The sequence below is a fragment of the Eutrigla gurnardus genome (assembly GCF_963514095.1).
Source record: "Eutrigla gurnardus genome assembly, chromosome: 6".
Taxonomy (NCBI): Eukaryota; Metazoa; Chordata; class Actinopteri; order Perciformes; family Triglidae; genus Eutrigla; species Eutrigla gurnardus.
Window position 1 is genome coordinate 4,909,030 of NC_139920.1, and position 27,240 is coordinate 4,936,269.

At 44.5% G+C, this 27,240-nt stretch overlaps 1 protein-coding gene across 1 annotated transcript in view; it reads left to right on the forward strand.

The window, feature by feature from the left end:
• Window positions 1-27,240, forward strand: part of LOC311014762 (cadherin-2-like) — an 81,940-nt gene that overhangs the window by 2,545 nt on the left and 52,155 nt on the right. The window contains exon 2 of the mRNA XM_084011554.1: window positions 2,982-3,120. Coding sequence (XP_083867680.1) covers window positions 2,982-3,120 — 139 coding nt within the window. The remainder of the gene's footprint in view (window positions 1-2,981; window positions 3,121-27,240) is intronic.

A 27,240-nucleotide genomic window follows, 5' to 3' on the forward strand; every position in this document is an offset into this window, starting at 1 on the left:
TAACTACTTTTAAAATGCTTGTTTTCTGAATGGAGTCTGGTTGATGGGTGCTAGGCTACGCTAACATTGTAGCTGCTCCATCAACACTCCAAATGAGGTCATCTAGACATAAATATGGCAGAGACCTTGTTGTTTGGACCACAGACAGTCTCTGGTTTCTCCACATAGTCTGGTCTGGTCTCTGGACTAATGTGAGTTACTATCGTAGACCTCTGGGGGACCACAGACAGTCTCTGGTTTCTCCACATAGTCTGGTCTGGTCTCTGGACTAATGTGAGTTACTATCGTAGACCTCTGGGGGACCACAGACAGTCTCTGGTTTCTCCACATAGTCTGGTCTGGTCTCTGGACTAATATGAGCTACTATCATAGATAGGGTTGTCACGATACTAGAATTTGAAAGTTGATACCGATACCCACAATTACAAAAAATTAAGAGGCAGAACTTTTAGAACATTACAAACAACATCAATAACACTTTGAAATAGTTGTCTGACGTAGAGAGAACAAAGAAACCACAGTAACATAACTGTAGGGTATACAGTATGACTACTTGTTTCTATTTTCTGATATCTTGTTTTATTGTGTTGTATGGCTCAGGGATTTCTGCACGTAAAATTAGCTCATGAAGGTTAAACCTTGGTGTCAGTTGGTGAATAAGTTTTTTTTCTGTGTTTTTTCTGTGTTTCTGGTGACTGGTGGCACGATATTAACGTTGCTGATCTAATAGAGCTGGTAGAGCAGGCTGCTACTGGTTCTGTCTAGTAGCTGGTCTAATAGGGTTGGTAGAGCAGGCTAGTCCCTAGCTTAATGATAACTTCACAGACATAACTCTAATTATCGAAACAGGAGCTTTACTGACACTAGAAATCCCCCATAAAGAAGTCTGTAAGGGGTTTTGCCAACTTTGTTGTGTTAGATTAACGTTGTCAGACTCCAACAACAACTGAACAAAGACACCTGCTTTCAGACAAAGATACAATGTGGACAAAGGCCCTAATACTTCCTTAATCAATGGATTCATTATCTGGCCTATGAAATACCAATGTCCATCTGCCCAATTCTGTGGTAATTGTGTACTTTTATTCGTAATCATGAAGGTGCGACGATACTACCATGCCGATACTTTACGGCAGCGGCATCAGGTAGGCGGCGGAAAAGTAGCAATGTCAGCAGTGACCCGATTCACAGCTGACGGATTGCTAATGTCGGGGGTAAGTGCTACATTCACAGCTGTAACGCTTCATATACTCTTTACTTAAGTGTGCTGGAGCTACTGACTTCATACTCACCGTCATGCTCTCTCTCTCTCTCTCTCTCTCTCTCTCTCTCTCTCTCTCTCTCTCTCTCTCTCTCTCACTCTCTCACTCTCAAAATAATTATAATAACTTTTATGGCATTATAAAGTACTATACATATCGGTACTCGGTATCTGCAAGTACCCAAATGAAATTACTTGTACTTGGTCTGAAAAAATTGGTATCGGGGCATTCTTATTTTAAATTATATGAAATGGAACAGATGTGGAACAGCGTGGTAGTATCGGGCACCTTCATGATTAGGAGTACAAGTACACGTGCACAGTATCGGACCGATACCCGATGCTGGTATCTGTATCGTGCATCCCTAATTTAAAATCCACAATTACCACATGATTTGGGCAGATGGACATTGGTATTTCATAGGCCAGATAATGAATCCATTGATAAAGGAAGTATTAGGGCCTTTGTCTACATTGTATCTTTGTCTGAAAGCAGGTGCCTCTTACTGACTTTTCGCTGCCAGAATCATCCGAGTGTTACTAAGGCCTCGTCCACACGTACCAAAACGATCTTTTTTTCACGGTTTTCCTTGGAGTCGTTTCAAGAAAATCTGCGTCCAAACGAATTCATTGTAAACGACTCAGCATGCTGTAGTACATATTCCAGGCCTATATGTGGCGCTGAGAGATGGAGCATGCACATAAAGCTTGCACGCTGTATAACAGTCCGTAATCCTTTTTAACTCGGCGTAGTGTCAGAGGAGCAGAATACGGGACGACATCATCGTATGCGTATTTGCCATCTAAACGAAATGCAAGGGTTGCGTTTTTGACTTTTTCACCCTGGTTTCAAAAAAGTGTGTTTACATGACGGTTGGCCCAAATGTGCAAGACTTCTGTGTTTGACACACAAAAACGTTTCCGTGTGGACGGGGCCTTAGTGTTTTCATTCTCCTCCTTCCTAATCGTGGAAGAAAGCCAGACGTGCTTAACCCCCCCCCTCACTCTACCAAACATGTCAGGATGGGCAGCGGGGACATGAGGGTTTAAAGTTTTTAGGTTAAGTGGAAGCAAATCATGGCCCCCCTCTTTGCTTCATTACTTTAATCACAGAAGAACTCCCCAGACACACACAGACACACACACACTAACAAACGATGTGTGTGTGTGTGTGTGTGTGTGTGTGTGTGTGTGTGTGAGACGGCGGGTGGAGGGGGGGTTGTGTTGGACTCGAACAACAAGAGAGACAAACGTCTAGACGCTAATTATCATCAAAATTAATTGACCCAGTTGTCTGCCGTCCCTCATGGTGTTTAATACTGGTCTCCTGGTTCAGACTACTGAAAGCATTTTCTTTCTTTGTTTTACCAAGTTTGGACCACGAACCCCACAAAGAAACTGTAGAAACAAAATCACCCGTTGGTGCTAATTGCTCGTATCCTCGTTCTGTTTACTCTTGTTCAACAATGGCAGAGACCCAAACCAGGCTTTAATCAGGCCCCGCAGCTCGATTAGAGAGGAAGGAGAATTAAAGAACGTGTTTTATTAATGGCTTTACATTTCTCCAGCTTACACATAGGAGTTGCGATGGAGGCGATGGATGCTGATGAAATAGGGAAGGGTTGGACTTTAGTTTGAAGAAAATCATCAAAACATCAGTCAAGAGGTAGTAGTTCTTCTTTTGAATTGCCCTCCATCTTTCTGCTCTGTCCCTGTCCAGGTTCTGGTTCTGGGTGGAGAGGCCGAGCGCCGGTCGTCAAGCAAGCAGGGGTCGTTGCCATGCAGGAGGGGCTTCACTCAGGAGGAGTACGTCATGGAAACGGACCAGGAGCTGGCAGAGGGACAGGCTGTCTTCAACGGTCAGCACACACACACACACACACACACACACACACACACACACACACACTCAGACTTGGAGCGGGGACAGCTCCAGTAATAATAATCCTGGGGGGGGGGGGGGATGGATATCTCATGGTTAAAGAGACTTGTGTTGAGTCTGAGGCGGGGGGAGGGTCCGACTACAACCTTCAGTGTGATTCCCTGATTCCAACACAGTAAACATGTCTGATGAATGTTTCCTTCTTCTCTGGGAAATATAATCGTTTATGTTTGTTCTTTTCATTAACGCTTTGGGAAGAAGTGAATGATGAATTGGCATGTGACGATATGAACCTTTCATCTCACAAATTTTCTCTAGACTTCCCTCAGTGTAAGATTAATACATGTCATCTTATGAATAGGTTCACATTTAATCTGAGTTATTAAGTGTCTGCTTCTCCAGGCGAGTCACAAACAAGACACTAGCGTGTCTCTCAGGGCCGAACACAAAGGTCTTACCTTTAACCCAGACATAATACAGACGCCGTGGCAGCTTCCTCAAGATAACTTGGGCTTTTATGCTTCCCCAGGAGGAAACTTTTGAGTTCGTAGCTGTTGTACTGCTCAAACCTTGATTCTCACAATGGCCATCGGGCATCAATAATAATATTTCTGCTGTAGACATTACCATCTCCAGGGGTCTCCTTGCTTCGACTCATATAGATATTATCAGGATAATGTTGTGAATCACAATTTTTTTGGCATCATCAGAATATGTTTAAAACTCTTAATGAGACTTAAACACTGCAAACAATCTTTTTTTGTCGACATCCTTTTTAGGGAAAAATCTTATATTATCTCATAAGGTCTCCCTGCCTAAATGAAGGGCAAATATATAATTGTATGTATGTTTCACTTCTCTACCATGACAGTGAGATAGACAGCTTTTACAAGTCAGTCATGACGATCTTTACATTTTCATCAGTAAAGAAGGTCGGCTTTGTGAACCAGAACCAGGGCATATTTCAATATGTTTGGTCGAATTGTTTTGTGAATATGAGCAGGTGCATGCTGGTCTTTGAGTTAGTCATTTCAGTATAAAAGAATGAGGTTGAAAATCATTTAATTTACTGCAAATAACACTGTGGCCAGTTGATTGAGAGAACATGCAGAATGTTTCTGACCCCATCGACCGATTGATTGGTCCACATTTTCTGGTCGATCGGTAGAAGTTCAGTGAACTACAGTCCTGGTTGTAACACCGGATTTGTGCAGGTACAAACTGACATGAAATGAGCTGCAGAGACCAGAATCCAGTCCAGGCAGCTGGTTCTTCGGCTTGCAATGTCAAAGGTTCTTCCTCAAAGGGCGTTTTATTTATTCTGCCACCACAAAGTGCAGTGACGTAAATGTGACGTGAATTCCAATGAGTTCTGTGTCTGTTCTTATTTGTTCAAAGTATTTTTAGTTTTATTGACATCTCTAATACCAAGAATGTAAAACACAAGGCTCCACACAGAGTCAGATTAAAGAATCAAACCCTTTGTCGGCTTTAAAGGTGCCTGAGAGACTTTTAGATTCATTCTCCTTCACGGAGACCTGAAGCTAAATGCAACTTTATTTACAGCCACTGCACTAAAGTCCAGAGGAGTGATCCTCAAAGTTAGACTGAAGGCTGAGTTATGCTTCCGCGTCGACACAACGCAAGGGGGCTTGCGGACCCCTTACGTCCTTGCGGACCCCCCTTACGTCCAACGCAAGGGCCTGACGTGCACCTCCCAAAAATCCTAGACGCGCGTCGAGGCGACGCAACACCAACGCAACACCAACGCAGCGGCATTGGCTGTGATTGGTCCGCTAACTACATCCGCTGGAGACCGCTTTCCGGTTTCCACTCATAAACACCGCCATTTGAACTTTTAAAAGGCTACTTTTATTGTTTGCACCTCGTTTTATTGTTTGCACCTTCTCGCTTTTGCACAAAGAAATAAAACACCAAGTTCTGAAAAATTGTGGACATTTAAAGCCGGAAAGTAAACAAATACGCTATAACGAGGCTACGACGATATACGTCTAGAGTCTCGGCCGGTCGGTCAGTCTTTACAAAAAACATAGCGCCCTTTACCGGTGTGGCATTGAATTGCATTTCGACACGTAAACCCAACGCAGAACCATCACGGTCTCCAAGCAACTGCGTGGCCGTTGCGTGGCCGTTGCGCGATCACTACGCGGAAGCATAATCAGGGCTTTAGTTTTCTAAGCTTGAAATGAAAAATAAATGTTCCCAGTTTAAGGAGTAGAGGAAAAAAACACATCAACCTCGGCTCAGCAGCAACATGCTAATGTTGCTCCAGCCTGTGATTGACACAGTGAACCAGGATCAATCAGCATCTATGTTGTGTGTGTGTGTGTGTCAGATCAATATAACTGATCTATCTTATCAGCATCGTTCACCAGCTGACCAGCAGCCTGCAGCTTCTCTTTTCCACAGTCGGAGATGATAGGAAACAGCCCTCCTCCGTCCCTGAATCTCTGGTGGAGCCACATTTTAAATCCAACGTGAGTTATGTAGACCACAAACGGGGACCAGGTGAAACACCGCGTGGTCAATTAGAGATCACATGACCTGGTTAAGCTCCATTTGAGTGAAACGTTACAAACACTTATCAGACTGAAACGTCTTTGCCACCTCTCCCTTAGCACCGCTCTGTTAGCTTAGCTCTGTTAGCTCCTCTCCGTTAGCACCGCTAGCAGGGCTGCTGAATATTTCCCCATTAATTTAGTCTGCAATTCAGGACTACTGGTTTCATACTAAGGTGATGGACATTAAGAAATCTAACCCATTGTTGCTAGTAAAAATGCTAAGCTAGCCAAGTTACCACAGTCACCAGCCCAGTTATCTCCAACAACAATGTAGCCAACAAGTCTGCATCCTGTATTTTTTAAATGATGCGTTTTATTTACATCTCTACCAGGATAGTCAGCTGTGACGATATTCACGATTAAAACGAGTAGTGGGAAGTTACATATAGAGCACTTCCCTAACTGGTGAAGCGTGTCCTCGTTAGGAAGTTGAATAAAGTCGTGTGATTGGCTGTCTGCCACCACTCTTAACCCGTCATATACCACACACACACACACACACACAGACACCCAGACACACACACAGACACACACACACACACACACACACACACACACACACACACACACACAGCAGGGAAACGTTAGGAAGCTATGAAGCCACGATACCAGATACTGTTTAAGCTTCGTTCAGCTTCGTAGGAAACCCTTGTCCACAGATCCTCCAGGCTGAGAGTTGCTTCTCCGTGTGTTTGTGCTGGGAGAGATGTGTGTCGATGGCCTCTATATCCACACGGATGTCTCTGCTTATTCTCTCTGCAAGGAAGTGGCCCGGTCCCAGCGTCCACACTCGCTGTCAGATCAGCTCCAGGACTCTCACACACATTTTCAGACATTTATTCCCACTTTCCGTAAGTCCACATTTCTTCGACTTTGCCTGAGGAGATTACCCACAAATCATAGCGCAGTGATGTTAACCAGGAAAGCCCAGAGGAATTTAAAGATGGGAAACAAAGAGGACAACACAAGAGTGTTCAGACTGGTATATTACATTTACACAGAAACATTAACATGAAGGATTTAATAATTAACATAAAACACACAATCAGAGGGATAGGCTCTATTCCACAGCTGCTTTATTCATACCAGTTATTTGAGTTTTACTTGTTGAAGCTGACTCAAACAAGTAAATAGTCTATTTGACACCAACCTCTTGTCTGGGATGATAAGAGCCTGAAAGATGTTGAAATCAGGCAGTAAAATATGTCAAATAAAACATGTTAAGAGCCGTCTGATTTGTATTCATCCATTTCAGAACCTCGCCGCCTCTCCCACTCAGCCAGGACGGACAACTCAAAAAAAAAAACACTAGTTTGTCGTTTTTGTGTGGAATTTTCATTATCTGGTTCATCAAAACACTGTCACAACATGAAAAAGCAGTCAGGCTCTCTGTCATGGAAGAGACGTGAAAATATAGTGCCTGATTTAATGAATATGAATGAATGAAAAAAATATATATATATGTATATATGATTCCAGGATGTCTTGGTTGCTTTCTCAGAGTTTAAGCATATTTTCATAATTATTCGTGAATAGCTACGATTTAGGCAGGATGATGTTTCTCAACACCTACTGCTGGGATGCTCTTCAGGCTAACACAAGGAGCCAGTGGCTGTACTGGTCTGCTCCCAGTGTGAACACATGAAAGTGCATGAAGACGAGGCAGCGTGTTGTCTGCAGGGATGCAGACCAGACCGGGACTCTCCTCTCCGTTGTTGCTGTGTGTGTTATCTGATTTTATTCTGAAGGGTTGTACGAAACAGAGCTGACCAGGCAACAACCCTGTGTGTGTGTGTGTGTGTGTGTGTGTGTGTGTGTGTGTGTGTGTGTGTGTGTGTGTGTGTGTGTGTGTGTGTGTGTGTGTGTGTGTGTGTGTGTGTGTGTGTGTGTGTGTGTGTGTGATCATAATGTGTGTGTGTGATCATAATGTGTGTGTGATCATAATGTGTGTGTGATAACACGTGTGTGTGTGTGTGTGTGTGTGTGTGTGTGTGTGTGTGTGTGTGTGTGTGTGTGTGATATCACGTGTGTGTGTGTGTGTGTGCTTCGCTGGATGTGTGTGAGCTCAGAGTGAAACAGGCAGCAGTGAGTGAAGCTCACAAGAGGAGAGTGTTTCACTGTGTTTGTGTGTGTGGTGATAATCATGATGTGTGTGTGGTGGTTCACACTTTTTAAACAACTATAAATGATTGACTGTTTCATACTAGTACAATTTTAGATGATAAAAATAATCAATTTACTGCAGCGATGCTTTGTTCAACAAAGCATTGCGATGTATCATAGAATTGAACTTACTCAAAAAAAGGTTGTGACTATGTTGTATTAGCATTGTGTTCATCAGGACCATTTAGATCAGTGTTTATCCATCGGCTGAAACTTTGTGAGATTTAAATGGAAAACTATATTTTCTCTGCATAATGACAAAAACCAGTAAGACTGCCTGATGTATTTTGATAAATTAGCTCTCTCTCTATCAGGATGAGAAGAACTGATGATTTGAGTACCAGTGCAGCGTTACAGTCTGATGGCTCGAGGCACAGTTGTTATTTAATTGGAGCAGAGGAAGAGTGAATTATTGATGAGAGGATGGAGGGGAGGTGCATATCTCTAAACAGACTGATCGACAAAGTGTATGGGGGATGGGCTGTTAAAGAAAAGAGGTTAGAGGGGCAGATACTTGGTCACATTGATGGAGACAGACGGTAAGAGGAACCAGGAAGTAGCATTGAAGGTTATGCAGGGCTCCAGACTAACTTTTTACATTGGTTGCACTGGTGCGCCTAACTTTTTTTTTTAGGTGCACCAGCACAAAATGTAGGTGCACCCACATTTTTCATCGTGTCGCCTTTAACGTCACCTTTTTATCGCTCTCCTTTTACATAATGACACCCCCTTATGGCCTAGGTTAACTGCAGCACCATCAGCACCCAGAGCACCCGTTTTCTCCAGCCAATCTGCACACTGATGCCCAAGCACAGCAAATTCTTGCTTTGTGGCAGAAAAAAATCCTCAAGAATAAACAGATCATACAGGTCACTTGCCTATAGATTGCAAATGGAAAACAGTTTATGTGATCTTAGCCTAGCCTACTTATATTTTTACTTAGGCTATTCATTTTTAATAATATTAGGAATAGGCTACTATACAATTTCCTATTCATGATGTCTCATGCTGTAATGTGGGCCTTCAAACACTGTGCGTGTCCATGCTCCACCGGACATGTCCAATTAACATGTTGACCGGCCTCCCTTTACGCAAAATGCGGCAGTAGACAATAACGCACTCCTTCGTAGAGACGTCTGTGTCGCCGTCAATCATGAATGACGTGTACGTGGCGTTTCCAACCTCCGCAGCTGTCTTGTTCTTTAGTGTGTCGGCATTTTTTTTCATCAGAATAATTTCGGACTTAAATTTAGTGAACAGCAACTCCTCCTTTGCAATATTGTATGCAACGTTGAATTTTATAATAATTTCAGATTCCTCAGCGGACCTGATTGATACAGCCTGACGCTGAAATGCAGCTGGGAGAGCTTTATTAACACACTTATCGCGGTATGTAGTATGCTTTTTGGACATATTGTGCTTTTTCAATGTCTCGATGCGAAATGTTGTTGACTCCTCCACAAACGCACTATTACCGGCCATATTCTGACCGCACTCCCGACAATAAATGCAGTGCATTGAGTCCCTTTCTTTATCGTACATCAGCCAGGGAAATTGCTTCAACCAGTCCTGTCTGAAGGCATATTTTTGGGCTTTTTAATTAGTCTCCGGGCTAGGCTTTCTGACTCTCTTCATTTTCGAAGAAAATCGAAGCGCTCAGCACTCGTTTCCGAAGCGCTCAGGAGTACCTGCTCAGCTCGCTCGCATTTTTCGAACTGACACAATTTACAGCAGTGAAAATGACCACAGCCAATCAGAGGCAAGGACCCGCCCGAGCTCTGTCTCTTATTGGTTTAGACCACGATGCCATCAGGAGAACACAAAGAGATGCTGCGCTTATGATTTTTTTTTTCACCCGAGCAGCGTTAGGTGCACCAGTGCGACCTACATTTTTTTCAGTCGCACTCATAAAAATTTGGGTCGCATTTGCGACCAAAATGGTCGCACTCTGGAGCCCTGTTATGTTGTACCAGGTGGCAATTTCCTGTTCTGTGAAGCAAACTCTGAAGTGCCTTAAAGCCGCATCTTCTCTGCTGGCCACCAGGGGGCGACTCCTCTCTGGTTGTATAGAAGTCTATGAGAAAATGGTCCTTCTCTCTTGATGTATTATCTCAGTAAACATTGTAAACATGAGTTTATGGTCTCAATCTCTAGTTTCAAGTCTTCTTCAATCCAGAATGATGTTCATTTAGTACTTTATGGTCCATTTAGAGTCCAACAGTCCAGAAAGCAGGGGATGCTTTAGGGGCGGGGCTACCTGCTGATTGACAGGTCGCTATCACACTACCAATGCAGTTAGCTACTAAGATGACTTTAACATTTAGCTGTTAAGTTGACCTTGAATTATGAACCTAACTTTGTTAGCAGCTTCACACCTGAATCCAGATGGATCCAGATCCAGTAAGGTTGCTGCTCTGCTGCTTGGGTTCATCAGATCCACCCGTCTATGTTTTCAGTATTGTGAGTCCATTCAAAGTCTCTTCATCGTCATCGTCTCTGAACAAACTGTTGAACTGGAGTCGCATCTCAGCTGATGCTATTTGGGATCCACCCAACGTTATCTGGATCAAGCCCAGTCTAATGTTCACAATGTAAAATAACTTTTATTCTCACACAATAGCACACAGAGAAATGAATTCCCTGCATGTCACCTTCCTAATATTAGGAGCAGTGGGCTTCTACAGAGGGGAGCAGTCATGCTCATCCCTCACCCCTCCCCTCTCACCCCTCCTTTTTTTATTTAGGGGTGAACCATCTCCTTAAAGCCAACACTGTGTTGTGAATAAGGATGGTTCATCACTTACTGGAAACTGTCTCAAAGCAGTGGTGGCTGAGTCAGGTTTCTGTGGACAGGAACAAATAAATATGGGAGCGGACCGTAGCGGACCGTCCCTCTGTGTGTTTCTAATGACTGTGTGATAGTTTTGGTGCATTTCCAGCCATGATGGAGGTGTTTGTGTGTCCACTTTATTCGACTATATTAAAATCTCATCTCAGGATTATCCTGCCAAAATAATTACCATTCACACTGTTATGCTTCAAAGTCTTTAAATGGCAACACATTTGCTATGTAACAGATATTTTTATTGTAACAGAGAAGACGTATCTTTGTTTAGTGAAAAACAATAAAAACATTGTTCTTTATCATAAGTCATAAAGTCTCCCTCATAAAGGATACATTTGGCCAGTGGAGAAAAAATAAATGACCATGGTGAATAATAAAAGAAAAAAATAATAAACAATAAAACAAGCAGGCAGCTGAGATAAAATCAGGTTACGCTTCCATTCATTCCAAAGTGTGTGTGTGTGTGTGTGTGTGTGTGTGTGTATGTGTGTGTGTGTGTGTGTGTGTGTGTGTGTGTGTGTGTCGGGCCGAGGTCAGTGGCGTCCTGTACTTCCTGTGGAGTGCAGCAGGGTCGGCTGCTCTGACCTTCCATCATCCATCCTTCCTATTAAGGCAGCGAGTGTTAGTCAGCGATACGGCTGCTGATCAGCGCTGCCACACATCGCCGTGGAAACCCCCATCCCACGAGCCAGCAGACACTGAGCACATTCATCTCCCCACATCCTCCCTCTCCATCCCCCTCGCTCTCTGCTCCTCTTCCTCCCTTTCTTTCCCCCATTCTTTCTCTTCTCTTGTCATGCAGGGGATTGCCCTACTTTATTCCAGCCTCATATATCACTGTCTCCCCTCCAAGCCGGATTCGGGAAGGGCGGCCGAGATACAGAATGAGAGCTCTCTCTCTCTTTCCGCCTGTCTCTATCTGAATCAGTCCCACTCTCTTTTCCCTTTATATTGACTCTCGTGTTGCTTTTCCTCATCGGGGCTTATTAACGTCTTAGCGATGTTCACTGCTCTCATGTGTTTCCCCTGATGATGTCATCTGGTGTTTACTTGAATTTTTAGTAGGAAGTGATCAATTTGTACCAGTCCAGGCTGGTGGGCAATCATTCATCTTCTGATGATGTAAATCCAGAATTGTTAAATAGTCCATCGCATTGGTTCAGGACATTTATGGCAGACGATATAACAAGGAGAGCAAGCTTAGGAAGAATATAAATGTGACAGACTGGAGGGCAGGTCCTACTCCTCAAAGCGTTCAGGCTCCTCCCACTGCATCTTCACACCCAGACAGAGTATCTGACGTTACTGTTGGTCTATGTGTTTATGTGACCAGTTTCAGGTCTCAATCAGATAATGGAGGATTAAATAAATGAACCGAACCGTGTGGAGTACATTATAGGAAACACGCCCAGATGTGGCGATCACTGGAACAGCCCAACAACTGCATAAGAGATGCTTTTCTGTTGGAAACACGCGGTATTGAAATCAAACTAAAAGGCAACAGGACACTAACAGCTGGTTGAAGTCCTGTGCTTTTAGACCTGGAAAGGTCACTTACAAGAGAGCCGGCAGACTATTGTGACCCGTTTGCACCCCCGTAGCAAGCTCTTCCAAAACCAGGACCATGACGCTATAGCAAAACCTTTATTTGCCAAATATACGTGTATATATACAATTTATGGGCTCCAAAGCTTTAACAAGATTGGTTTCTTCCATTTGTGCCCATGAAGCTCATAAAGGAAGGAAAGCTCCTGAGTGCTCAGTACAGTACATTAGACATATTGAGGAATAAATAATCATCAAGATTCATTATGGAGCTGTCAATAAAATGTTTTGCCTCCTTTCAGGTGACATGTGATCCATATCCCATCATTTGTTGACCTTCTAGCTGAGCTTTGCACCACAGTTAGCTTCCACATCAGCTGATCCAGGAACAAAGCTCCTTCCACCGGTGCTCCCGTTGGATCAAAGACTCACTTAAATGAGTAAACGTAGTCCAGGAGACGTCTGACAGGGAGGCGGGAGGCTTCTGTCACCACCAATCAAGAACAGCGGCCATTAATTCCACTGCTAGTGGTCAGTGGGGGGAGGGAGGCGCCCTTTGTCACAGCCAATCAGGGGGCTCATTCGTGGCTAAAACCAGCCTGTCTTCATCATCACATCGTCATCGCCATCAATGTGTGTGTGTGTGTGTGCATAGCTAACTCCTTTCCCATGAAACTAAGCCACATCTTTATCATAATCCATGTGACAAATGTCATACAATAACAATGATGAATGCAGTTTGTGTTCTGAGAGACCACATGTTTTCTTTCCTCTGGTTTTTGAACTCTGTTCATCATAACTTCCATCAAGACAGTGAGAGGCGAGCTAGAGACGGCTACGGACCACAGACTCACCACAGTGTCTTTGTGTGTGTTTGTGTGTGTGTTGATGGGTGTGTTTGTGTGGAGGAGGAGTCTCCGGCTCTGGTTCTCGTCACAAAGCATCATGTTGAGCTGACAAAGCCCAGCAGTGCCACTCAGCCCCACAGATATGACTGGAATGCGTGCACACTGTATGTTAATGTGTGCAAGTGTGTGTGAGAGAGTGTGTACTCCCACGGGTGCTCTTCCAGTTGTGGTTGTTCATGTTCCAATAAATGCTGTCCTCCCATTTGTCTTCCCTCCCCTCCCCCCTCTTCGTCGCTTGTCTCTCAGCCATTCTCTGTTCAATGAATGATGGCTGCATGCCTGACCTCACATCCCACTAATGAGTGTCTGCATTGTGTGTGTGTGTGTGTGTGTGTGTGTGTGTGTGTGTGTGTGTGTGTTGCTATATCGCTGTTTATCTGCTGTTTGGAGAAGTGGACTTTCTCAAACACATAGCGAGTGGACTGAAAGGATTTTAGTAGTACTTCAGAACGGTGTCAATAAATATCTAAATAATCTCAATGAATATGGTAGAATCAGATAGTACAGTACCAGATAGTACAGAATCAGATAGTACAGTACCAGTTAGTACAGAATCAGATAGTACAGAATCAGATAGTACAGTACCAGATAGTACAGTACCAGTTAGTACAGAATCAGATAGTACAGTACCAGATAGTACAGTACCAGTTAGTACAGAATCAGATAGTACAGTACCAGATAGTACAGTACCAGATAGTACAGTACCAGATAGTACAGAACAAGTTAGTACAGAAAAGCTGCCTGCACTGGGCATCCGTTTGTCCACGTGGCTCTTTCTCTCAACGTTAGTTGTTTCATCACTTTGTTCGAAACTGAAAATATCATATTCCGGGTTTTCCTGTGACTGGTATCCAACGTGAGATATGACTGTGAAACTGACGTTAGGACTCTTCTCTATTGGGCTATATTTTCTGCTGAGAATGAAGTGGAGGTGGAACCATCGTGATCATGTGTACGAGGGTGCCTTTTACCGGCTCTGGCAAAGTAAATATATGATTATAGAAAATAAGCTTAACATGGATAGTTAGCGGGGTCTATATACTTCTTGTATTTTTTGGGAGATTTTCATATCTGATGTGAGAGTCCAGGGACACAGGATGTGTTGTGATATTGGGCTGAAGAAATAAAACTGGATATTAAACCAAATTTCCATTTGACTGTAGAGGTAATATTTGTTCTTTGTTGTTCAGACAGCAGATACAGAGATACTCACCACATTGGTACACAAATTAAAAATTGTATTTACACAATTTAAATAAAATAATTTTAATAATACATTTTATAAAGTGAGTGAGACTTCTCCTATAAAACTGTTTTCTTTCCTCCATTCCAGCCGTGTGAACAGACACTCCGGTCGTTGTAGTTCAGAGGTTCATGGAGCAGCGTTCGCAAACGCTGACTGATGTTTGCAACAGCAGTTATCAATGGCAGGTGGATTTCTAAAACTATATGAAGACATCGAACAGCAGGGAAAGTGGAGAGAAGTTTGGTTTTTGACAGTAGTTGTTTGTGGTAGAAACAGGACGATCCCAGCAGAAACACTGCCGCTGTGCTGTGTTCAGCAGGTCCACGGGAAAACCGATACAAGACAACGCCACTGCAATTCACAAGCTAAGGTCGTATGAAAATCAGCTTCAACTTTGCATCAATAATTATAAACCAATAATATGATATAATGCAATTAAACTGGAGATGAGTGGAGAATCCATGCTGAAGTCTGCAGGAAGCGAGCTAATTAACGTTAGCTGTTAGCAGTTAGCTGTTAGCAGCTGGTGGCAGCACTGTCCTGCTTGGCTAAATAACGGAGCTAACAGCTAATGTTAAAGGGGGTTGCATTGATTTACGTTATGATGCTTTCAAGCTCTATTCAGTAAAAATGAGCCTTGGGTGAAGGTAAATTGTTATGTTATTATCACATGTAATCTCTAGAGAGAAACTTGAGGCAGATCATCAAGGATTAATATTAAATATGAAAGTATGCTGCAGGAGGACTTGGAGCTTGGAGAACGGCTGATGGATTGCCCCGTCTAGCTGCCTTCTTATTATGGATATGCCTTTTTGTGAGGGACATAGTGGCCATTCCTTGAACAGCCTCCTGCGTGGAACACACTGGCATTGAGGAAAGACACACTCCTCACTGCTTCGTTGACTCTCCCAACACACTCCATCACAAGCCACCGCTGTTTACAGTTCTGCTACGTCGCGTCCCGACACCTGAAATGGAGGTGATGCCCGGCAGCAGTTCCCACGTTCACACGGCTCTCCCTGACGATGCTGTCAGATTCAGGTGTGTGTTCGGCTCTGGTTAGTCAGAATGAGTCTTCCTGCAGCTGCTCGCTCTGACAGCAAACTTCACTGAATGCAATATTCATACACACACTTCCTCCTGCAGGGATTACTACCATGTTTTCCTTTGCAGTCAATCCCAATCTAGCTGCAGAAATGACAGCTTCATTATTTATTTCCTATATAATACAGGTTTCAGTAGAAACCCCTTTCCCACCAGTGTATATGCAGGTTTTTTAAACGCTGGTCCCGGTAGTATTCCCGGTAGATGAGTATGCCTGGCTGTTTTATTCCAGGGTTAGTAAACGGGAGAAAGCAGCATGTTGTTGTCATGGTTACGTCACCCGTTGGTTTGTGGACTATGGTTTTGAAGCCTTGAGTTCAGCACTTTGGCTGTCACCATCTTTGAATTTTTGCAGCCAATGAAGGAAGTGACCATATTTGGACTGTCGAGGAACGACGGGTGGATCTGATGAACACAAGCGGCAGAGCAGCACCCCGAGCAGCACCCTTACTTTGGATTCTGGTGTGAAGCTGCTAACAAAGTTATTTTCATAGTTCTGGTCTGTTTGACTCTAAATGAACATCATGAGGTAATGACATATTTATTGATTTTGCTGAAGATTGCAGTAGAATTGCCCATGCTGAAGGTGTTGACTGCTGTAGGGTCCTCACCTCAACGTCGTGATCAGTTAGTGTAGTGACTTTATTTGGCGTTGGAGACAGAGACGAGAACAGGAGCAGACAGACTCCATCAGTTCTTTCTGATGGGCTTCCATGTGTTTGGACTCAGACAGGTCTATCCCTCTCTGTGCTGTGAGTGACAGACGGCTGCCGTCTCCTAATAAGTTTTACCCACGTGTAATCCATTGTGTGCTCCCTTGTAAACCTGACGGAGCGGTGTGCACGTTTTGTGTGTGTGTGTGTGTGTGTGTGTGAGTGTCTAGTCTAATAGTGTGGTAATATTATCAGTAGGCCCTGTCACAGTCTATTAGGGCTGCCATCATCCTAGTCGTTGTCCTGCCTCAGAAATCCACACACACACACACACACACACACACACACACACACACACACACACACACACACACACACACACACACACATACACACACTCAGACATGTCCACCTCCATCAACTGGTGTCAGAAAGTGTCAGTTGTGTAGCAGCGCTATTGTGAGCACCAACGTCATAAATCTGGATCATCTGGAGCCTTCTTTGATTATTGGACTGGTTTTCCAGCAGAAGACCACCGTCTGATATTAATAAGCTAACAATTATCAATGTCGTGAGTTTCCTGAGCTGTTCACTGTACGGATCCAATCTCCACTAAAGATCAACCCAGTATCTCCACTAAAGAACAACCCAGTATCTCCACTAAAGAACAACCCAGTATCTCCACTAAATTCAATTCAATTCAAACAACGTTCTGTAGGCCTTTATTTTGATGGTCTGCATGAAGACACCAGGTCAACATCTGTTCTCAACTCCATCATATCGCTTGACATGGCATCTGCTCTACATGTTGTAAAATCAATATCATCTCCTGGGATTAGTCAGTGTCACAGTTTTGCTGTGTGTAGTGTCTCCATTATCCACAGCTTCTACCTCCCCAGTAAGAACCAAGGAGATCAGAGATCTAATATCTAATGTCACACATCGCTGTTATTCGATGTGATGCATTGCTCTGGCATGTGGTTCTTGGCTGGTGGAGGTTTCACTGCTGCACAAAGGATCAAATACCTAAATATTTAGTCCACAGCAATGAGGGGTGGTCCCATCTCTGGGGGGAGGCCTGGCTCAGGGAGGATTATGGGATTGTGTGTGAGGAGGAAGATGAGGAGGGGGAGGGGGGAGAGGAGGGGGTGGGTGGTGACTGGTGGGGGAGTTGCGTATTTTTAGATGATGCAATATGCCAGCATTCGTTACATCCATAATCAAAGTGTGTGACTGGAAACCCACTTTGTGTGCGATTTTGTGTGTGTGAGAGTATGAGAGTGCGAGAGTGTGTTTGTGTGTGTCTATTGCAGGGGTACTCAAATACAAATCCTCAAGGGCCACACAGATGTTTTTCAATGACTCAAAGGTCCGTTTATTGAGGTCGGTCAGGCCACATGTCATATACTGTATTTAGTGCATTTCTTTTTGTTGTTCTTACCTCTGAATTTTGAGGATATGTTTCTTCAAAATTTGTATGCTTTGTCTCATAATGCCGTTTCAAATTGGAAATCTTCATCACAGATAGTCTCCTGCATATTAAGCACATGGGTCTTGTGCTGGTTGGAGGAAGAATGAATGCAAACTTTTCAGTCCATTCTTCTTTAAATTGGCGATTTTCACTGTCCACCTTTCTTTAGGCAGAGAACTTGGAACACGCCATTTTCATGTAATCTTTTTTCCCGTCTATGCTATCTATCTATGCTCCTACTGGCAACGTGGCAATATGCGAACCGCTTCAAAAACGAAAGTGAAACTTAAAAATGCTCGCAGCGCGACCCAATAACAGGCTGTCTGTGTATCGTTGGCATGGAGACAAGTCCCGATACACGTGTTGACCCAACCAAAACACATACTGAAAAAATAATAGTTCCGGGGCCACAAATAGGTGGCCGGCGGGCCGGATGCGGCCCGGGGGCCGCCTATTGAGTACCGCTGCAAAGTGTTCATGTCACTGCCCTCCACAGACAAACGCAGCTTCAGTCTGACTCTCATTTTGGAGTCATCATCGCTTATATGCCGTCACTTAAATGTTAACCCTGAACCTTGAACCCTCATTCTTACGGTCTCAATTGGACTCATTAAAGCAGAAGTGTAGCTCGAAACAAGGAAGTTTGTGAAGATGTTTCACTAGCAGTGATGCTGCAGTGACGTCGGTCTGGATTTAAAGATGAGCTTGCCATCTTCAGAAACTTTGTGGGCGGGCTCTTCTTGTGCTCTCTGTTGTTGGCTCTTGGTCTTCCTCTGTCAAGAAATAGACACCAGCCACATTAAGTGTCCATATAGGACGCATGTGGCGTTCACTGTCAACGTGCAAACACATGATTATGTTTTGGTCTGCAACCTTTCAGCTTGTTGGTAAACACACTGATACTCGTTTCTAAGGAAACGGGGATCGTCGTGTTTTAATGGCACGCCATCACAATACCTTTCTAATGTGCCGTGCAGCACTATAATCAGTGGAGAGGAGTGTTAATAGTGAATAGTGTTGTCACGATACCAACATGTTGGTACCGGTACCAACATGTGTTTCGGTACTTTTCGATACTTTTCGATACTTTTTCAAATAAAAAGTGAACGTAAAAAATGTCATTACTGACTTTATTTTAATAGAAAATCTTAGAACAATAACATATTAATCAGCAAATAAAATAAAATACCACAAAGACAAGCTTTTCTAATGCACACAATTTTAAAAATGTGAAAATATAAATACAATAATATAATATAAAATATAATAATATAAATATACCAGCTCTATTTTTTTTCTTCCAGAGCTACTTTTGTTAAGAGTGAAGGGGGGTGGCGCTTGCTTTTAGCACTGAATGTGGCTTTTCTTCATGACTAAATTACCTGTCGTTCCCTGAGCTCAGTGTGCAGGTCTGGGTGCTTGTTCCTTTAAGTGTTTGGCTAGTCGGAGGTGTTTCCGCCATTAGCCATGCATGTTTATTAAACACCGTTTACACAGTGGCGCATCGGCGTTAACTGCCTCGCCTTGCACATTTGTTTTTAGCTAAAGTACGGCTATATCGCACGTCGCGGCGCTGGTTTGTCCGCAAGTTGTGGCGTGGTGACGGTTGCAGCAGCCATTCTCCTCTCCGTGCTTCGCTCTCTCGCGCTCTCTCGCTCTCGCTCTCGCTCTCTCCAAGCTTTGCTCCGTTTGTTGCTCCAGTCCACGCTGCTCGCTAACTTCCTAGCTGTTTCCTCCGTCTTGCTTGCTTTTTCTTTTTATCTCCCAAAGCTGCGGCTCGCTCCTTGTCCTCTCAGCTGTAGTTACAATGCGGTGACGTCACGTGGCGAGTTCGCCGCGCTGTTGCGGGCGCTGCCGGCGGCGCTGCAAGTACCGGTCCCGTCCAAATGCAATATAGTACCGTTTTAAATGCCTCAGTACCCCGGTACCATATTAGTACCGGTATACCGTGCAACCCTAATAGTGAATGTTCTTGTAAACTATAAAATCTAACTTAACGTTTGCTTGTGAATTCTGCTTTCTCTCTGTCGCTCCTCAGTTGGGTGTCTTCACTGTCCTGTCAAAGTAAAAGCCCTTGCAGAGTCATGGAAATGCAAATTCATGAAGCATAGATTCTGAAGCAGTAATAATTTTTTCTTTGCCGCCGCTGCAAAATCCACACAGCAGAATCTATCGCAGCTTGTAATCACCATTACTACTTATGCGGGACGATATTTCATCACAGAAATAATGTGGGCAAACAGTATATATATATATATATATATATATATATATATATTGTGGCACCCTCAGGTGTGGGGAGGGATGCCACGTGACCAATCTCAATAAACAAATCACTGTCCACACTACAATCAGCTTTTTGCAAGTTTATTAAGGGAATAGGGCTGGAGCTGTGCAGCGTGGGGGCCGCCGTGAGGTCCTCGTGGCCGTCGGCGTGGTGGTTGCGCACGGGCAGCGCCGTCGGGAGGGGCGCGAAGATCCGGGGCCGGGGGCAGATGAGGCGGCGTCTTTGGGCGAGTGCGGGGTTCGGTGTCCGGGCTCGGGTAGTCTTACGGTCCAGGGTTCGGCAGGGGGAATGGCGGTCAGGCAGGCGGGGGTCGGTACACAGGGGGGTTCTCAGACGATCCGGGGGTCGGGCAGCCAGCAGGGTTCTCCGTCCTAAGGGGGTCATACACAGCGCTTTATTCTGTCTCTCTCTTACTCTCCACATTCACCTCTCCGATGTTTCGCCGTAGCTACTCCGGCATTTCTGGGCATCTCTTCCTCCTTTTATCTCCGCCCCTCTCGTTACGCCAACTCTCCCCAGCTGTGCCTTCGCCGCACAGGTGAGACCGCTTCCCTCATCGGAACTCCTTATCTGGTCCTCTGCGGAGGGAGAGCATTCAAAGTGCCCCGCTGCTCTTGCATGCCAGGGCGCGATGTACACACCATCGATCACTTGCCCACATTCCCTTTTCCCCATCCTTACCCGGCGGGTAATTAATATAGTTGGTAATAGGCCTAGGATCGCTTTGGCAATCTCCAAAAAAGAAAAACGATTTCTTCTGCTTCATCATCGCACAACTTCATCTTTATCATATTGTGCAAGCTGCATTTTTTTACTACCTTTTTGTATCTATTGGTTTTAAAATGTTGTGTTTTACACCAAAACCATTAGGGAGGCCCGCCCTGCTGCATAGCAGCTGGACTGTTGGTGAGCTAGCTCATTAGCATTTTGTTGATGATCTTCTTGAGCTCCACCTCCGAGTTGTGGAGCAGATATCAGATCTGAAGACAGCGTGTCACACTAACCTACATTTGGAGATAAATCTGCTTTGCCAGACTATTCACTTTGATTTAAGCCATGCCAGCAGAAACCCTCCATCACATGGGATGGATTTTCTACAGAGACGACTTGTAAATTGAAAAAGAATGCTGTAATATTCTGGGATATGAGTTCTTTATATTATGTTCTTTATATTAGGGCTCGACTTGATTTTAGTTTTTCTCGTGTCTATACTACTAAATATAGTTTGGCATTTAGCAGGGAACAAAAAACTAACAATGACTGATTTGATTTCATAAGGGCCTACACTGAAGGAGCATGGATTATGATGGATTATGGATTATGTCTCTGAACAGAATATAAATGCAAGTGAACCAAAACACAAGCAGAGCGTATTCTAAAAGTGCATGATAACAACTAGTGATTAAAGAGGGTTTAGGAGAACAAAGAGAAACATGGCGGCTGGGCCAAACGCTTCCACACTGATGTAAACTCACGATGGCGGCGAGGCGGCGATAGGTGTCATCACCATTTTCTATATGATGGCTGAAATCTGCCATAGCAGAATAAAAGCAGTGTTAAGATTTGGTTTGAGTTTTGATAAGGTCTTCACCACCTTGCCCCTAGAAGTTTTGTCAGCTGTCTCTCTTTCAGGCTTCGTTCATGAACAACCGGGTCCACCATCAGCCAGACCGGCAGAGGAAACATTCATGACACAGATCTGATGAAGCGGTCTCGCTTCTTAAGATGCTAGATAAAGGAACATTACAGGTTGTTCAGAATCAGACTGCATGAGGGTGGCCTGGCGTCCTCTATGATTGTCAGACCACCTCTGGTGCAGTGGGTCCTGGGTTCCTCCTAGTGCAGTAGGTCCTGGGTTCCTCCTAGTGCAGTGGGTCCTGGGTTCCTCCTGGTGCTGTGGGTCCTGGGTTCCTCCTGGTGCAGTGGGTCCTGGGTTCCTCCTAGTGCAGTTGGTCCTGGGTTCCTCCTAGTGCAGTGGGTCCTGGGTTCCTCCTAGTGCAGTGGGTCCTGGGTTCCTCCTGGTGCTGTGGGTCCTGGGTTCCTCCTGGTGCAGTGGGTCCTGGGTTCCTCCTAGTGCAGTAGGTCCTGGGTTCTTCCTGGTGCAGTGGGTCCTGGGTTCCTCCTGGTGCAGTGGGTCCTGGGTTCCTCCTGGTGCTGTGGGTCCTGGGTTCCTCCTGGTGCAGTAGGTCCTGGGTTGTACATGTATAACGCAACTATATATGATTTATAGGATGACTTGAAAAAGCTGTCTCGTTAACTATCATGATTGTTTTTGTCAATCGCCATATTTTGGCCCTGATGGTCGGGGCCTGACTCCATATCGGCTCAGATGATAACATGCAGTGTTGCCTTCCATCTTGTTCCACTGGTGAAGAAATCCTTCGATGCAGCTTTAATGACTGAATGTGTTCAATAAATATTGCTCAGTCATAATCTAAAAATAATCATATCTGTAATCAGTTTATTTTCAGTCCAGCGTGTGTTAAACGTGTTCTCCTTATCTATTGCTCCTGAGGTAAATGTGAGAGTTGCTCATGAAATGGATTTCAGGTCATATCACCCGTCTTTCACACGGAGGCCTCAGGTCCTCCAACTCTATTTATCACTGTGATGAATTCTGGGGTCTCAGTCCCCTCCAGCACTGCAATCGATTTCCTCCAGAAACTGGACTTATGTCTCTACTCCTGCAGGGTGCTGCTCAGTGCATGAACACACTGTTTGCATCACATACGCTGATAGCAGACTGCCTAAACATGGCAGGTCACTAGAAGCCCTTTCCTCGGGGGTTTCTGCTGCAGGCGGCGGCCTAGAGGAAGATGGAGTGGAGGAGAGAGATATCTGTGTGCCCTTCTACTATAAATCCCTCTTCCTGAACTGGATAAAAGGCTTTTTTTCACGTAAAACTCCTTTTTAGTCCACCGATTGGTGCTCTTTGTGCGGGGGCATGTAGAATTCAAGAGGCGGCTTTGGAGGATTTTGTGAGGGAGCAGAGGAGCAGACATGTGAATAGCTTCATTAACACGGAGGAGATGGGTTCATTAACACCCAGCAGCCTTGTAGAAAAGGAGCCCCACTGGTGGACTGGGGTGTGTGTGTATGTGTGTGTCTGTGTGTTGGCAGGTGCAGTAGGTGATCATTGGTAGTAGTCTCATGTTTGTTCAGGCAAATATCGTTTCCGGGGCCTGAAAACGCACTTTTTTGAAACCAGGTCCCAGGGTGAAAAAGAAAAATAACGGCGCCCCTGCCCCTCGACCCGCTAGCCTGACTTCTTCCCCCGCAACGTCTCATAACAACAACAACAATGGCGGCCTACGTGCTCGCAGCAGATAATCTGTTCCTTTGTACGACGGTGTATTAGGGACACTGTATGAAAAAAACAGAGCCAAGAGAGGGGGGACAATATTCCGAGAAACGATACTACGATACTAACAAACAACCGACATCTATGCTAGCTAACTTCCCATGAATGTTGGCATTTATTTTTCTAATTAATCCATCAGAACGTGACAACGCCTCCTTAAGGTCCTTAGGGTGACAGCTGTTGATGGTTATTGTTGGTTTTATTTATACGGGCCAAATTGTCTTATGATATTTATTAATCGGGTGGTCGGGTGGATAGTAGCCGTAGCTTTCACTTGTTGCCATAGCATCGGCAAACATCTGGTCAAGCAGCGTGTTTACCTCTCCATGCTCCGTCTCACACAAGCAGCAGAGCGGCACCCTTACTGGGTCTGGAGTGGAAGTTTTAGGCACTTCAGCTTCGGCTTAATTTTTCAGGAGCGGAGGTCTGTGTAGACGTGTGTTCCACGTCCTTGGGGCCACCAGCGACTCCTCCGTGCTTGTCCCTGAACGCCTCCTCCTCCGTGTGTGTCCCTGAATGCCTCCTCCTTCGTGCCGCAGCTTATTAGTGACGAGAGGTCGGCTGGGTGGATCAGCCTCCACACGGCTGCTGTGTTCCTCTAAACCACTCGGCTAATCTGCCAGTCTGTTTGCACGTCTAGTGTGTGCTGTGATTAGAGGCACATCAATGCGGAGATTGATCGGAGCCTCAACAAACATAACATTAAGAATTGATAATGAGTGGATATAAAAGGCTCAGTGGTAAGATGCATACAGTGGAGAGGTGCCAGGCTCTTCCATTCTGTCATATTGTGTCTGAACAGCGGTGCTAAGTTCCTCTGAGCCTCAAACTAAACAACTGCTGTCTCTGACAGCGATGAAAAGCTCCGAAGGCCAAACCAAGGCTGAAACACAGTTGAAGCCAACAAAGTATTATAACAGAGAGTATATTAAAGACATGATTTCCCGTAATGGGCCAGCTCTGTTGTGCTGTCATAAATGGGTAGTTTCTGGAATCGCTCTATTAAAAATGAATTGGAAGCCTACTTTGAGACCGCGAGTCCAGCGGCCGGCCTGATTTCTCCAGAGGCAGTTTTGCGGTTCCATACTGACGCTGCTGCAATTAGATAAAGCAGCGTAATTAAGTAAATCTCATTTAGCCGTGAGAGTCGGCCAAGACAATCAGCAGTTAGTCTCTGATCGGAGCTACTGATATCGATCGTCTGTCCAACACTGACGGGAGATCTGGTTAAGATGCGGCTTTCCTAAACCACTTCGCTATGTCTTCTGGCTGCCGGCTCACAAGCACTCCGGCTCCCACTGGCTCTGTGAGATGGAAAGTCCACCAGCATGGCACATTCATAAAGCAGATTTATATCACATTCATAAAGCAGATTTATATCTGCGAACAAGTCAGCGATTCTGCATAAATTTATGCTGATGCACCACAACCCGATGCAGTAAGATGCACGACGATACAAAAGACTGTAGCACGCACAACACTACAATGTGAGACGATATCTTCTAACACTGAACAAAGACCAAAGAGAGAAAGTGGGAGGCAATTCACAATATGTCGAGCATTATCAGGATAATCGTAAACATAGTCATGACTTGCAGAAGCTTAAAATAAATATGTTTTCTCTCTGAGATGCAATGCAAATATTTGTTTCCAAAATGTTTTAATGCCATAACATGTTGATGATTATGGGGATAAATCTCAATGAATTTACTCTGGGTTAGTCAGAATCAGCATTTTAAACATCAGGTAAGTCCACAGTATGTGCACTTACAGTCAGGCTCCTGTCCCCCGCACTTTATACAACCGCTCAATTCATTTGTTACATGCCGTAGCATGTTTTTTCTGAGCTGTCCTTAAACGCACCATGAATAAGCGGCATACTGATCGCGTCACACAATTGAGACGTTCGATGGCTGCTTTTACTGTCGGAGCGTCGTCTTCAGAATCGTTAAAAAGCACCAGAAACACAACCTCACTGCTCCCGGGACCGGGAGCAGTGAGGAGTCAGACATGATAATAACATTTAACACTGTTTATAATATCACCAAAGACGAGCCTTTTAAGTTTATTTTTAAATACGTTAGGTTATTTTGATTTCTCGTTTGTGTTGAGATTTAAATAAAGAAAAAAACATTGATGGAACGCCCTTTCCACACCAGGCCTGTGACTAGGGCTTTTTTGTGAAAGGTAAGAACATCGTGATTGACAGGAGTAATAAAGTTGCCGGCTTATTTCAGGTCAGGCGGCCACCTCCAGTTCTTATCCTGATAATAGACATCTCATCTCTATAAAAATCCTGTATTGGCCCTTATTTCAACCCAATGAATAAACCTTTCATTGTGAATGTACATTGCCTGCTATTTAAAGCAAGATGGGAAATATTCAAATCTGTAATCCCAATGGGCTGGGAGTGGAGAAGAAACCTAAGGCCACTCCCGTTGAACAGAAACACATCCAGCACGGTCATGCTGTTGCTGAAACGATGAAACATGTCTGAATAGAAAGCGACCGTGTGTCTCCTCTCGGCCATGTGTGTGCTGGACTGCAGACGCGTGTGAAGTGTGTTTAACTTGACCACAGATCCAGCGTTGAGGCTGCCAGCTGTGGAGCCGGCGGCTCAGTAAAGGGATGGATCGGTGAGCAGCAGGTGATGATAGCGGTCGAGCCGCGGCCTCTCTCTTTTATTGCCTGTGACTCATCTATCAGCTGTGCTCTCTTCCCCAGCTAGCAGCCTGACCGAGAAGCTGTCCACGCCGGCTCAGCTCATTCATTTTGTGTTATCTCTGTCTGGAGGGGCGGGCAAGCCATGCAACCCCCCTCACTGAGGACCGGCTCTCTGAGAAGGGGCGGTTGCTAGGGGAAACCAGAGTGGTTGTGGAGATACTGGGTGGTTCTTTAGTGGAGATACTGGATTGTTCTTTAGTGGAGATATTGGGTTGTTCTTTAGTGGAGATATTGGGTTGTTCTTTAGTGGAGATACTGGATTGTTCTTTAGTGGAGATATTGGGTTGTTCTTTAGTGGAGATACTGGATTGTTCTTTAGTGGAGATATTGGGTTGTTCTTTAGTGGAGATACTAGGTTGTTCTTTAGTGGAGATACTGGGTTGTTCTTTAGTGGAGATACTGGGTTGTTCTTTAGTGGAGATACTGGGTTGTTCTTTAGTGGAGATACTGGGTTGTTCTTTAGTGGAGATACTGGGTTTGTCCACCATATATAGAAGATGTCTGTTCACTATAACTAACTCCATGTAGTTGGATCCGTACAGTGATTACGGCTCAGGAAACTCACCACATTGATAATTGTTATCTTGTTAATGCCAGACAGACATATTCTGCTGGAAATCAGTCAAATGATCATAGAAGGTTCCAGATGATCTATATTCTTTGTGACGTTGGTGCACACATGTGACAGCGATACCACACAATTTTCACTTACTGACACCAATTTGACTACACCCACATAAAACATCATCACTGTTTACAAAAAAGTTTATATGACATAAGTATTGTGCTGTGTGTGTGTGTGTGTGTGTGTGTGTGTGTGTGTGTGTGTGTGTGTGTGTGTGTGTGTGTGTGTGTGTGTGTGTGTGTGTGTGTGTGTGTATGTGTGTGTGTGTGTGTGTTTTCCGCAGGGTTTTTCAGAAATCCTCTCATGAGTGTGTTTTTCCAGCGAGGCTATTGATCAGATCCCGTAGTTCATTGATCAAGCTCCACTTGTGTGGCACATTCAGGATTGAGGTTCTTGGGAAATAAGCGTCTCCCTTTATTGAGTAGAGGCAGATACTGTACATTTTCCTGTATTCACCACAACTGCAGTGATAACCAGGCTTTTATTTGAGATGGACATCTGTTAGCCATGGGCGTCTATAAAACACAACACTTCTACACAGAAGTAACAGTGCTGGGTTTCTCAGAATAATGTGCTCCTGAGA